The sequence below is a fragment of the Xenopus tropicalis genome, chromosome 9 (assembly GCF_000004195.4).
Source record: "Xenopus tropicalis strain Nigerian chromosome 9, UCB_Xtro_10.0, whole genome shotgun sequence".
Taxonomy (NCBI): Eukaryota; Metazoa; Chordata; class Amphibia; order Anura; family Pipidae; genus Xenopus; species Xenopus tropicalis.
The window spans coordinates 8,130,131-8,144,938 of record NC_030685.2 but is presented as its reverse complement, the minus strand read 5'-3'; the positions used below and the strand labels follow the sequence as shown (position 1 = coordinate 8,144,938).

The following is a 14,808-nucleotide window of genomic DNA, read 5'->3' as shown; positions in this document are numbered from 1 at the left end:
TGAATAAAGGTTTCACATCCCTAGTCAGGGGTCTGTGATAGAAGCCAACTGCTATTGACAATTGAAATGGGTAATGTTTAAGTTGTGCCCAGGGAAGGAGCTAGAACAGATGGGGGAAGTTTGCACCAAGATAAATATTACTACATATATTTGGGGTTCTATGCCCTATACACGTACTAATGCATTTTCTGACCATCTCTAATGGCTTTTGGTACTGACACCTTGCAATGTCTGCTCTGATTTAGCAGGTCTTCCCTCAGCCCCAGTAATGGCGTCAAACGGGCAACTGGTTGGGATCTTTTCACGTGAAGCCCGAGAGGCATACGATTGGCTGATCAGTTCCCTGCTGACCAAATCTGCGGTGAGGGACGTCCGAACTGTTCATATCTCCAACACCAACTATAGGGATGTTATTTACGAGGCGGATAAGTGCACCTTTGCCATCCTGTACCATACCAAGAACAGAGGAAGGATAAACATAACCGATGTGACCGACGCTCTCTATGACAGAGAACTGGAGGATTTGTCTCGTTGTCTAGGTATTTCCCATAATAGTCTTTATTTTCATTATTGTGACTCAATATAATATTTTGTGTCTTTTGTTTGGGAACCACTAACTAAATTCATTAGTGAGATACAACTGATACATCACATGGTTTCTAGAACCACATCTCTCATGGGACTGATATAGAGGGGATAGAATTGACTAAAAAGCCCAAAGGTCCTTGGCCACCATCAGAGGTTCACCTCAGATCTTCTCTATATATATAACCTGCCTAACTTCTAGTTGATCCAGAGGAAGGCAAAAACACCATCTGAAGCCTCTCTAATTTGCCCAATTCCTTCCTGACTCCAAGATGGCAATCGGCCCAGTCCCTGGGACAACTTTTACTGAGAGCTATCTCCCATAACCCTGTATTCCCTCACTTGTACTGAGAGCTATCTCCCCTACCCCTGTATTCCCTCACTTGTACTGAGAGCTATCCCCCCTACCCCTGTATTCCCTCACTTGTACTGAGAGCTATCCCCCATACCCCTGTATTCCCTCACTTGTACTGAGAGCTATATCCCCTACCCCTGTATTCCCTCACTTGTACTGAGAGCTTCCCCATACCCTGTATTCCCTCACTTACCCTGTATTCCCTCACTTGTACTGAGAGCTATCCCCCCCTACCCCTGTATTCCCTCACTTGTACTGAGAGATATCTCCCCTAAGCCTGTATTCCCTCACTTGTACTGAGAGCTATCCCCCACCCCTGTATTCCCTCACTTGTACTGAGAGCTATCCCCCCTACCCTGTATTCCCTCACTTGTACTGAGAGCTATCTCCCATAACCCTGTATTCCCTCACTTGTACTGAGAGATATCCCCCCTACCCCTGTATTCCCTCACTTGTACTGAGAGCTATCCCCCCCTACCCCTGTATTCCCTCACTTGTACTGAGAGCTATCCCCCCTACCCCTGTATTCCCTCACTTGTACTGAGAGCTATCTCCCCTACCCCTGTATTCCCTCACTTGTACTGAGAGCTATCTCCCATACCCCGTATTCCCTCACTTGTACTGAGAGCTATCTCCCCTACCCCTGTATTCCCTCACTTGTACTGAGAGCTATCCCCCTACCCCTGTATTCCCTCACTTGTACTGAGAGCTATCTCCCATACCCCTTATTCCCTCACTTGTACTGAGAGCTATCTCCCCTACTGAGAGCTATCTCCCTACCCCTGTATTCCCTCACTTGTACTGAGAGCTATCTCCCATACCCCTGTATTCCCTCACTTGTACTGAGAGCTATCTCCCCTACCCTGTATTCCCTCACTTGTACTGAGAGCTATCCCCCTACCCCTGTATTCCCTCACTTGTACTGAGAGCTATCTCCCATAACCCTGTATTCCCTCACTTGTACTGAGAGCTATCTCCCCTACCCCTGTATTCCCTCACTTGTACTGAGAGCTATCTCCCCTACCCCTGTATTCCCTCACTTGTACTGAGAGCTATCCCCCTACCCCTGTATTCCCTAACTTGTACTGAGAGCTATCTCCCCTACCCCTGTATTCCCTCACTTGTACTGAGAGCTATCTCCCATAACCCTGTATTCCCTCACTTGTACTGAGAGCTATCTCCCCTACCCCTGTATTCCCTCACTTGTACTGAGAGCTATCCCCCTACCCCTGTATTCCCTCACTTGTACTGAGAGCTATCCCCCCTACCCCTGTATTCCCTCACTTGTACTGAGAGCTATCTCCCCTACCCCTGTATTCCCTCACTTGTACTGAGAGCTATCTCCCCTACCCCTGTATTCCCTCACTTGTACTGAGAGCTATCTCCCCATACCCCTGTATTCCCTCACTTGTACTGAGAGCTATCCCCCCTACCCCTGTATTCCCTCACTTGTACTGAGAGCTATCCCCCTACCCCTGTATTCCCTCACTTGTACTGAGAGCTATCTCCCTACCCCTGTATTCCCTCACTTGTACTGAGAGCTATCCCCCTACCCCTGTATTCCCTCACTTGTACTGAGAGCTATCTCCCCTACCCCTGTATTCCCTCACTTGTACTGAGAGCTATCTCCCCTACCCCTGTATTCCCTCACTTGTACTGAGAGCTATCCCCCCTACCCCTGTATTCCCTCACTTGTACTGAGAGCTATCTCCCCTACCCCTGTATTCCCTCACTTGTACTGAGAGCTATCTCCCCATACCCCTGTATTCCCTCACTTGTACTGAGAGCTATCCCCCCTACCCCTGTATTCCCCTCACTTGTACTGAGAGCTATCTCCCATAACCCTGTATTCCCTCACTTGTACTGAGAGCTATCCCCCCTACCCCTGTATTCCCTCACTTGTACTGAGAGCTATCTCCCCTACCCCTGTATTCCCTCACTTGTACTGAGAGCTATCTCCCCCTACCCCCTGTATTCCCTCACTTGTACTGAGAGCTATCCCCCCTACCCCTGTATTCCCTCACTTGTACTGAGAGCTATCTCCCCTACCCCTGTATTCCCTCACTTGTACTGAGAGCTATCTCCCCCACCCCTGTATTCCCTCACTTGTACTGAGAGCTATCCCCCCTACCCCTGTATTCCCTCACTTGTACTGAGAGCTATCTCCCATAACCCTGTATTCCCTCACTTGTACTGAGAGCTATCTCCCCTACCCCTGTATTCCCTCACTTGTACTGAGAGCTATCCCCCTACCCCTGTATTCCCTCACTTGCTAAATACCCACCCAACCCCTTCTTGTACCTATATAATGTATCAGCCAATATGACTTCCATCCCTTGCTGGACAATGTTACAATTTGAGATCTGTTATACAGGGAGAGATAGAGTCATAGTGGTGATTGATGACCTGGAGGACAGCAGTTTGGAGGCCAAGCACATTATCCTGCAGAACCAGCCCAGTATTGGGAGATGGGCCGTAGAGCTCTTCCTCTTCAGCGACCAGGAAAAGACGTATCAGAGAAGGCCATTGGAAGACAACAAAATGGCTCAGATGGAGACATTAATAAAGAACAAAATATCCCGTCAGGATTACTCAGGTAGTACATTATACTGCTACTGGTTAGATCCATTAGAAATGCACCTCTTTAGGGGTAAAAGACTTTGACAATGTCAATTATTAAGACCCCATACAGAAGTGTAAGAGCACTAAGGGGCAATCCGCCTGACCCCTTGGTATTCCCTCACTTGTACCTTTAAGGAGCTATCTTCCCATACCCTGATAATTCCCCTCAACTTGTACTGAGAATGCTATCTGCCATACTCGTATGCCCGTCTACTGTGTTAACTGGAGAGCTATCTGCCCTAAGAGATATATATATACCTCTGCAACTTGTACTGGAGGACGGCTATCCCCATGACCTCCTGTATTCCCTCACTTGACTGAGAGCTATTCCCCTATGAACCTCGGCGTCCTTTATTCCTCACTTTGCTACTGAGGAGCTATCTCCCTACCCCTGTAATTCGCCCTCACTTGTACTGAGAGCTATCCCCCTACCGGCCCTGTATTCCCTCACTTTGTACTGAGGAGCTATCATCCCATACCCTCGTATTCCCGTTGCACTTGTACCCTGGAGGAGCGCTATCTCCCCTAACGCCCCTGTATTTCCGTCACTTGTACTGAGAGCTATTCCCATACCCCTGGTATCCTACTGTGTACTGGAGAGCGTATCCCCCCTAACCCCGTGTAATGTCCCTCACTTGTACTGAAGATTCTATCCCCCCTAGCCCTGTACTTCCCCACTCTGTACTTGAGAGCTATCCCCCATGACCCCTGTAAATTCCTCACTTGTATGAGGTCTATCTCCCCTACCGCCTGTATTCGCCTCACTATTGTACTGGAGCTATCCCCCTATGCCCTTGTAATTCCCTCACTTGTACTGAGAGCTATCTCCATATCCCCTATGTATTCCCGTCACATTTGTATCTGAGAGCTATTCCCCCTTAGCCCCTGTATTCCCTCTGATTGTCTGAGAAGGCTATCTCGCCGCCTACCCTGTTATTATCACCTTGTACTGAGAGCTATCTCCCCTACCCCTGTATTCGCCTCACGTTGTAACTGAGAGCTATCTCCTAGACCCCTGTATTCCCTTCACTTGTAACTGCCGGCTATCTCCCCTAACCCCTGTTTCCCTCACTTGTATTGAGAGCTATCTCCATACCCTTAGTATTCCACTCACTGTGTACTGAGGGCTAATCCCCCCTACCCTGTATTCCTCACAGTTGTCTGAGCGTATCCCCCCTTAACGCCTGTTATTTCCCGTCACTTGATACTGAGAGCTATGCTCCCCTAGCCCTGGTATTCCGGTCACTTGTAACTGAGAGCTAATCGCCTACCCTGTGGATTCCTCAACGTTGTACTGAGAGGCTATCTCCCCTACAGTCCCCTGTTTCCTCACTGTACTGAGAGCTATCTCGCCCTATCCCCTGTATTCCAGTCCCGTGATACTAGAGAGCTATCTCCCCAGGCAGTCTACCCCTGTAATTCCTTCACGTTTGTACTGAGAGCTATCTCTCCCTACCCTCTGTATTGCCCCTCACATGTACTGAGAAGCTTCCCCTCGCTACCCACTGTAATTACCCTCACTCGTACTGAGAGCATATCTCCCTAGGCCCCTGTATTCCTCACTTGTACTTGGAAAAAGGAAAGCCCCCCTTTTTAAATTTCCCCCCCCGTCGCCTACCTGGTATTCCCTGCACTTGTCCTGACAGCTATGCTCCTACCGCTCGTCTGTAATTCCTCACTTGTACTCGAGCAGCTATCTCCCTACCCCTGTATTCCCTCACTGTGTACTGAGAGCTGTCTCGCGTCCCCTACCCTGTATTTCCTCACTTGTACTGATGAGTCATAATCTCCCCGCCTAAACCCTGTATTCGCCTCACTTGTACTGAAGCTATCTCCATAACGCCCTGGTATTCTCACGTTGTCACTGATGTAGCTATCTTCCCCCTACCCTCGTTTCCTGTAGTTCCATCACTTGTATTGAGACTGATCGCTCCCCCTACCCCTGTATTCGACCGTCACTTGTACTGAGAGCTATCTCCCCTAGTCCCTGTATTGCCCTCCACTTGAACTGAAGAGCTATCCCCCCGGACCCTGTATGTCTCCTCACTTGTACTGAGAGCTATCACCCCTAGCCCCCTGGTTTCCGCCTCTCACTTGGTACGGTGGATGCAGATTGAATCTCCCCGGTAGCGCGCCTGTACGTTCCCGGTGGTCCACTTGTACTGAGAGTCTATCTCCCCGTTCCCCTGTATTCCTCAACTTGTACCTGAGAGCTATCCCCCCTCCCACCTGTAACTTCCCCTCACTTGTACTGGAGAGCTATCCCATCCCCTGTATTCCCTCACCTTGTACTGAGAGCTAATCCCCCCTACCTCCTGTATTCGCTCACTTGTACTGAGAGCTATCTCCCCTACCACCCCTGTATTCCTCACTTGTACTGAGAAGCTATCCACCCCCTACCTGTATTCCACTCAACTTGTCCCTGAGAGCTATCCCCCCTAACCCTGTAATTCCCTCACTTGTACTGAGGCTATTCTCTACCCCTGTATTCCCTCACTGTACTGAGAGCTATCTCCCTACCCTGTATTCCCTCACCTTGGTACTGAGAGCATCTCCCATAACCCCTGTATTCCCCTCACTTGTACTGAGAGCTATCTCCCCAATAACCGCTGTATTCCCCTCACTTGTACTGAGAGCTATCTCCCCTACCTCCTGTAATTCCCTCACTGTACTGAGAGCTATCCCCATACCCTGTATTCCTCACTTGTACTGAGAGCTAGTCCCCCCTACCCCTGTATTCCCTCACTTGTCTGAGAGCTACTCTCCCTACCCCTGTATTCCCCTCACTTGTACTGAGAAGCTATCCCCCTACCCCTGTATTCGCGCTCACTTGTACTGAAGAAGCTATCTCCCAATACCCTGTATTCCCGTCACTTGTACTGAGAGTTTTCTCCCCTAACCCCCTGTATCCCTCACTTGTACTGAGAGCTATCTCCCCTACCCCTGTATTACCCTCACTTGTACTGAGAGCTAGTCCCCCTACCGCTGTAATGTCCCTCACTTGTACTGAAGAGCTATCCCCATACCCCTGTACTTCCCTCACTTGTATGAGAGCTATCCCCGCTACCCTGTATGTGCGCTCACTTGTACTGAGAGCTATCTCCACCTACCCCTGTATTCCCTCACTTGTACTGAGAGCTATATCCCCCACCCCTGTATTCCCTCACTTGTACTGAGAGCTATCTCCCCTACCCTGTATCCCTTCAACTTGTACTGAGAGCTATCTCCGATACCCCTGTTCCCTCACTTGTACTGAGAGCCTATCTCCGCATAACCCTGTCATTCCCTCACTTGTACTGAAGACGCTATCTCCCCTACCTGTATTCCGCTCACTTGTTAACTGAGAGCTATCCCCATACCGCTGTATTCCCCTCACTTGTACTGAGAGCTATCCCCCTACCCCTGTATTCCGCACTTGTACTGAGAGCTATCCCCTACCCTCTGTATTCCCGTCACTTGTATGAGAAGCTATCCCCCCTACACCCTGTATTCCCTCACTTGTACTGAGAGGTATCCCCCCTACCCTGTATTCCCTCACTTGTACTGAGACTGATCTCCTATCCCCTGTATTCCCTCACTTTGTACTAGAGAGCTATCTCGCACCCCTGTATTCCTCACTTGTACTAGAGAGCTTCTCCCATAACCCTGTTATTCCCTCACTTGTACTGAAGCTATCTCCCCTACCCCCTGTATCTCTCACCTTGTACTGGAGAGCTATCCCCATACCCTGTATTCCTCCTTGTACTGAGAGCTATCCCCCCCTACCCCTGGTATTCCCTCACTTGGTAACGTGAGAGCTATCCCCCTACCCCTGGGTATTCCTCACTTGTAGCTGAGAGCTATCCCCCTACCCTGTATTCCCTCTTGTACTGAGAGCTATCCCCCCTACCGCTTCTTTGAAGCTATCTAATTTATCAGCCAGTACGACTTCCATCCCTTGCTGGACAATGTTACAATTTGGGATCTGTTATACAGGGAGAGATAGAGTCATAGTGGTGATTGATGACCTGGAGGACAGCAGTTTGGAGGCCAAGAACCTTATCCTGCAGAACCAGCCCAGTATTGGGAGATGGGCCGTAGAGCTCTTCCTCTTCAGCGACCAGGAAAAGACTTATCATGGAACAGCATCCTATGGAAACAAAATGACTCAGATGGTGGCATTAATAACAAGAAAAACAGAGACGAAATCCCGTCAGGATTGCTCAGGTAGTACAATATATGGCAACTGGTTAGATCCATTAGAAATGCATTGTAACCATGGTAACACATAACATGGCACAACCAGTTGGATAGTGCGAAAAAAAAAAATGAGCTTGGGTATTCAAGTAAAATCTGCAGTGTTCTCCTCCACCATTTCTTAAATTAGTCAGGCCAGTGGGTGGCCAGCAGGGCGGCTCCTAAGCCTAAGGCAAGGCCCTGTGCCAAACACCATTACCAGTCCACTTCCTTGGGGTGGATACAGGTTTTCCAGTGGCTGAAACTAGGGCAGAAGAGGTATGTGCCCTGCGCTCCCCCAACGCCCTAGCCATGTTCACCTTCTGGTCTCCCCTAGTTCCTGTCCCTGTGGCCAGTGTCTGCACCTCTTTGGTGGTAAAAGACTTTTACAATGACCCTAGACAGAAGTGTAAGAGCACTAAGGGGCACACAATGAGCATGATGGAGCTCATGTAGAGAGCACTTCTGTCCAGGGTCTGGCTGCACCTTGCTCTGGATGAAGAATTTGGTTCAAGGCACACGACCCTTGATGGCCTGTCACAAGGTTCAACAACATGGCAAATGGTGGCCATTTTTGGACTTTGCACCCCTGTCCTACAGGTAGTAAATGACCCCTCTGACTCCCTTGAACAACCTCAGTTTGACTTGTCCAGTTATCTATAACCCCTGTACAAAAACAAACTCTAAAAACTGGAGAGAAGCCGCCTTTTATAAATGAACTTACCAGTGGGGGAGTGCTGGGGGTGCAGCCTGGGGATGTGGGGAGGGGCAATGGCACGGGGAGTAGGGACGGGATTAGGCAGATCCATGACGTAACGGGTCAGAACCTGCAGCAGATTCTGGGTCATTCCTGCAGAGAAGGTAAAAAGGAGCCACATTTGGGGCAAATCAGGACTTAAATGAGAGGCCGGGGGGAGAACACAGACCATCACAATATGTGCCAGTTTAATAAGATTCTTTAATAGGTCACTTATTGTGCTATTAATTATCTTTTGGTTTATTATTCATAGTTTACCTGTTGGTAGATCAGTATGTAGTTGAGTAAGGAGGGCCTTCCCTCTGTGTTTTATATTATTATTATTATTTTTCTTTCCTTTGCAGTTTACATGGGCAATGACAATCCAGTAAGTATCACTCCCCTGTACTTCCCCCGTAATTCAATTCTTCATGTTTCTTCCAGCATACGCTGAGGGGCACTCATGGCTACCAATGACTACAGCCGGCCCGGCGCCGTATATAGTTCAGCCGGCCCGGTGCCCGTATGTAGCTCAGCCGGCCCGGTGCCCATACATAGTTCACCCGGCCCGGAGCCCGTATGTAGCTCAGCCGGCCCGGTGCCCGTATGTAGTTCAGCCGGCCCGGCGCCCGTATGTAGCTCAGCCGGCCCGGCGCCCGTATATAGTTCAGCCGGCCCGGCGCCCGTATGTAGCTCAGCCGGCCCGGCGCCCGTATGTAGCTCAGCCGGCCCGGCGCCCGTATGTAGCTCAGCCGGCCCGGCGCCCGTATGTAGCTCAGCCGGCCCGGCGCCCGTATGTAGCTCAGCCGGCCCGGCGCCCGTATGTAGCTCAGCCGGCCCGGTGCCCGTATGTGGCTTAGCCGGCCCGGTGCCCCTATGGACCCAATGTCCCCGCTAGAGTATGGGATAAGCAATGTGACTTACAGAAGGGAAGTTCTAAAGTTATGAGGACATTACAGTACAAAGGATGTCTTTTCATGTCACTTTTTTCCTTGAAAGGCTGAGGGAAGAAACTCCAGCCAGAGACTCTATGATCCTACATCAAGACCTGGGATCTGGGACTCCTTCAAGGTCAATATCTATATCACTTACACACGTCTGACACTTAACATGTTGTTTTATCTTGGTTACACACACATGTTTAAATGTAGTATCTGCAAGACTAATATAACAGTAAAGGTCCCCATACACAGGCAGATTCCAGCTGCCCATTTGCGCCCTTCAGCTTATGGGGACCCCCAATGGGCCTACCCAACTGATATCTAGCCAAAACTCATCCAGGTGTTGATCGGAAAGGATTGATTTGTTAGTCAGATCAGGGGCCACATTGGCTCATTATTACAGGGCTGACTTTCTAGGGGAAGAGAAGGTAGGGAAGGGCTCAGTTATGAGGAAAGACTGGCCAAGTTGGAATTGGTTACATTGGAGAAGAGGCGCCCAAGGGGACCATACAATAAACTCTCTAAGATCTTTATACACCAGTAGGTCCTTCCAGCAGACACGAGGGCATCCATTCAGATTAGAGGAGGTTCTATCTTAAAGGAACAGTTTAATGTAAAAAGAAGGGTAAATAGATTGGCAGTGCAGTTAGTGAGCCAAAAATGTCATCTACAAAGGCTGGAGTGGGCAGATGTGTAACGTACTTGCTTAAACCCAACATCCTGCTTTTAGCTCTCTAACCTATTAGTTAGTCAGCGACTTGGTGGGGCACATGGGACATAACTGTTCCTTTAGATCCTGAGCACACAGGTCCAAAGTCAAACCAAGTAAACAGTTCTGCCCCATGTGTCCCCCCCCTTCAAGCCACTGACCACTAACAGGTATGAGAGATACAGGTTAGAGGTTAGAGAGAAGCAAAGCAGGAAGTAGTGTTCTGGCTATTATGTTACACATCCACTCACTGCAGCCTTTATTGATGACATTTTTGCCTAACTAACCATGCTAATTTTTTTTTTTATTTCACACAGCCTATCTATTTACCCACTTTTATTTTTACACTGAACTGTTCCTTTAAAGTAGTAGAAGGAAAGTCATTTTGGCATGTTACTGCCAATAGATTTGCCACATTATTTATTCTGCAGAAAGCTTTACCATACCTGAGTAAACAGCCCTAAAAGCTAATATGGGCTTTGGGAACACGGAAGCTGTTTAGTGACCACTTCCGACAGTCCTCTATCAAAAGAAACACAGGATTTCTTGTCTCCTTTTGTGTACACATGTTCTTCTGTGTCAGACTTCCTGCTCTCAGAAAAATCCTTCAGGGCAGAGCACAAACCTGCTCTGTTTTCTTCTCACTCCCCCTCCCTTCTCCTCCTCCCCCTCCCATCTCTACTCTTTCTCCCACCCTTCTTCTCCTCCCCCTTCCTTCTCCTCCTCCCTTCTCCCCCTCCCAACTGTGCTGTGTAATCTGAGCTACCAGCAGCCAGAGCTGCAGCAGGAAGCTATTGAGACCAAGCTAAAATAACAGCTGCTATCTTAAACAAACAGAGGGAGCTTCTATGGCTGTTACTCAGGTAGGGGAAAGCTTTCTGCAGAATAAATATAGTGTTTTAGTTTGTACTATTGTGTCTAATATATTAGCAATAAAATGGCAAAATGCCTTTCTTTCTACTTTAAATTACCAGAACCTTCACCTCAGATCTTTGCTTTTCTTCTCTAACTGGTAGGTGACCATTCAAATTGAATTGCTGATTGGTTGATATCGGCAACATCACTGATGATGTTTATCTGCAGTGTTAGTAAATACTCCCCTATGTGTGCCCCCCCGCTGCCTGTTATATAAACTATATGTGATTTCTGTCTTTTCAGAAAATATTATGGGTCGGCTTTGCAATTCTCGTAATTTTCGTAATCATTATAATTGCGCTGAGTATTGCACTTGCGCAGTGTAAAAGAAAACCTTAGTCCAGTGATCATCATCCAACGGGAACCCGGAGACCGTCGCTTCCAGCGCCCAGAACGGAACCCTCCTGCCTGAACTGTATATTTCCCTCTAAACCTCACAGGCTTCATCCTGTAAACTCAACACTGAGCCTTGGGGGCACAATTCCCCATTCTGGGACTGAAGTCCTGAGGAAGAACCAATCCCACGGCAGGAGTAGGTAGCAACCCCCTAGCAACCAATAATCTAGCTTAGCCTGATTGTGCCCCCATAGAGCAAAGCCATTCCTGCTGCTTTATATTTATTAGGGGTCCCTCTGTTCCCTATATTGCCAGTTGGTTGCATGTAAGTTTGTGCCTGATGCCTGGGGCAATAAACTGCTTGTTTGGGCAAATGGAGTCTGTCTGCTTCTTCTATTCAAGTGTATTCTTTCCAACCATTCTCTTCCTATTTCCATGTGGAAAAAAGTGCAACACTAAAGGCATAAGGTGCAAGTGAGCCCTGTATTTATTATCCCCCCACTGCTACTATAGGCACCATCTCTCCCTACTATACCTGCTATCCCACAGCCCCAGTCCCTTCCCAGAGGCTATTATTCCCCCACTGCTACTATAGGCACCATCTCTCCCTACTATACCTGCTATCCCACAGCCCCAGTCCCTTCCCAGAGGCTATTATCCCCCCACTGCTACTATAGGCACCATCTCTCCCTACTATACCTGCTATCCCACAGCCCCAGTCCCTTCCCAGAGGCTATTATCCCCCCACTGCTACTATAGGCACCATCTCTCCCTACTATACCTGCTATCCCACAGCCCCAGTCCCTTCCCAGAGGCTATTATCCCCACTGCTACTATAGGCACCATCTCTCCCTACTATACCTGCTATCCCACAGCCCCAGTACCTTCCCAGAGGCTATTATCCCTACTGCTACTATAGGCACCATCGCTCCCTACTATACCTGCTATCCCACAGCCCCAGTCCCTTCCCAGAGGCTATTATCCCCCCACTGCTACTATAGGCACCATCTCTCCCTACTATACCTGCTATCCCACAGCCCCAGTCCCTTCCCAGAGGCTATTATCCCCCCACTGCTACTATAGGCACCATCTCTCCCTACTATACCTGCTATCCCACAGCCCCAGTCCCTTCCCAGAGGCTATTATCCCCCCACTGCTACTATAGTCACCATCTCTCCCTACTATACCTGCTATCCCACAGCTCCAGTCCCTTCCCAGAGGCTATTATCCCACTGCTACTATAGGCACCATCTCTCCCTACTATACCTGCTATCCCACAGCCCCAGTCCCTTCCCAGAGGCTATTATCCCACTGCTACTATAGGCACCATCTCTCCCTACTATACCTGCTATCCCACAGCCCCAGTCCCTTCCCAGAGGCTATTATCCCCCCACTGCTACTATAGGCACCATCTCTCCCTACTATACCTGCTATCCCACAGCCCCAGTCCCTTCCCAGAGGCTATTATCCCCCCCACTGCTACTATAGGCACCATCTCTCCCTACTATACCTGCTATCCCACAGCCCCAGTCCCTTCCCAGAGGCTATTATCCCCTCACTGCTACTATAGGCACCATCTCTCCCTACTATACCTGCTATCCCACAGCCCCAGTCCCTTCCCAGAGGCTATTATCCCCCCCACTGCTACTATAGGCACCATCTCTCCCTACTATACCTGCTATCCCACAGCCCCAGTCCCTTCCCAGAGGCTATTATCCCCCCACTGCTACTATAGTCACCATCTCTCCCTACTATACCTGCTATCCCACAGCTCCAGTCCCTTCCCAGAGGCTATTATCCCACTGCTACTATAGGCACCATCTCTCCCTACTATACCTGCTATCCCACAGCCCCAGTCCCTTCCCAGAGGCTATTATCCCACTGCTACTATAGGCACCATCTCTCCCTACTATACCTGCTATCCCACAGCCCCAGTCCCTTCCCAGAGGCTATTATCCCCCCCACTGCTACTATAGGCACCATCTCTCCCTACTATACCTGCTATCCCACAGCCCCAGTCCCTTCCCAGAGGCTATTATCCCCCCACTGCTACTATAGGCACCATCGCTCCCTACTATACCTGCTATCCCACAGCCCCAGTCCCTTCACAGAGGCTATTATCCCCTCACTGCTACTATAGGCACCATCTCTCCCTACTATACCTGCTATCCCACAGCCCCAGTCCCTTCCCAGAGGCTATTATCCCCCCACTGCTACTATAGGCACCATCTCTCCCTACTATACCTGCTATCCCACAGCCCCAGTCCCTTCCCAGAGGCTATTATCCCCCCACTGCTACTATAGGCACCATCTCTCCCTACTATACCTGCTATCCCACAGCCCCAGTCCCTTCCCAGAGGCTATTATCCCCCCCACTGCTACTATAGGCACCATCTCTCCCTACTATACCTGCTATCCCACAGCCCCAGTCCCTTCCCAGAGGCTATTATCCCCTCACTGCTACTATAGGCACCATCTCTCCCTACTATACCTGCTATCCCACAGCCCCAGTCCCTTCCCAGAGGCTATTATCCCCCCACTGCTACTATAGGCACCATCTCTCCCTACTATACCTGCTATCCCACAGCCCCAGTCCCTTCCCAGAGGCTATTATCCCCCACTGCTACTATAGGCACCATCTCTCCCTACTATACCTGCTATCCCACAGCCCCAGTCCCTTCCCAGAGGCTATTATCCCCCCCACTGCTACTATAGGCACCATCTCTCCCTACTATACCTGCTATCCCACAGCCCCAGTCCCTTCCCAGAGGCTATTATCCCCCCCACTGCTACTATAGGCACCATCTCTCCCTACTATACCTGCTATCCCACAGCCCCAGTCCCTTCCCAGAGGCTATTATCCCCCCACTGCTACTATAGGCACCATCTCTCCCTACTATACCTGCTATCCCACAGCCCCAGTCCCTTCCCAGAGGCTATTATCCCCCACTGCTACTATAGGCACCATCTCTCCCTACTATACCTGCTATCCCACAGCCCCAGTCCCTTCCCAGAGGCTATTATCCCCCCACTGCTACTATAGGCACCATCTCTCCCTACTATACCTGCTATCCCACAGCCCCAGTCCCTTCCCAGAGGCTATTATCCCCCCACTGCTACTATAGGCACCATCTCTCCCTACTATACCTGCTATCCCACAGCCCCAGCCCCTTCCCAGAGGCTATTATCCCCCCACTGCTACTATAGGCACCATCTCTCCCTACTATACCTGCTATCCCACAGCCCCAGTCCCTTCCCAGAGGCTATTATCCCACTGTTACTATAGGCACCATCTCTCCCTACTATACCTGCTATCCCACAGCCCCAGTCCCTTCCCAGAGGCTATTATCCCCCCACTGCTACTATAGGCACCATCTCTCCCTACTATACCTGC

At 49.8% G+C, this 14,808-nt stretch overlaps 1 protein-coding gene across 1 annotated transcript in view; it reads left to right on the top strand.

Annotated features, from left to right (window-relative positions):
• Positions 1-11,490, top strand: part of LOC101734404 — a 29,814-nt gene extending 18,324 nt beyond the window's left edge. The window contains exons 2-6 of the mRNA XM_031893383.1: positions 246-539; positions 3,315-3,536; positions 8,879-8,901; positions 9,513-9,625; positions 11,400-11,490. Coding sequence (XP_031749243.1) covers positions 269-539; positions 3,315-3,536; positions 8,879-8,901; positions 9,513-9,625; positions 11,400-11,490 — 720 coding nt within the window. The 5' untranslated portion in view covers positions 246-268. The remainder of the gene's footprint in view (positions 1-245; positions 540-3,314; positions 3,537-8,878; positions 8,902-9,512; positions 9,626-11,399) is intronic.
• The last annotated feature ends 3,318 nt before the right edge of the window (positions 11,491-14,808 follow it).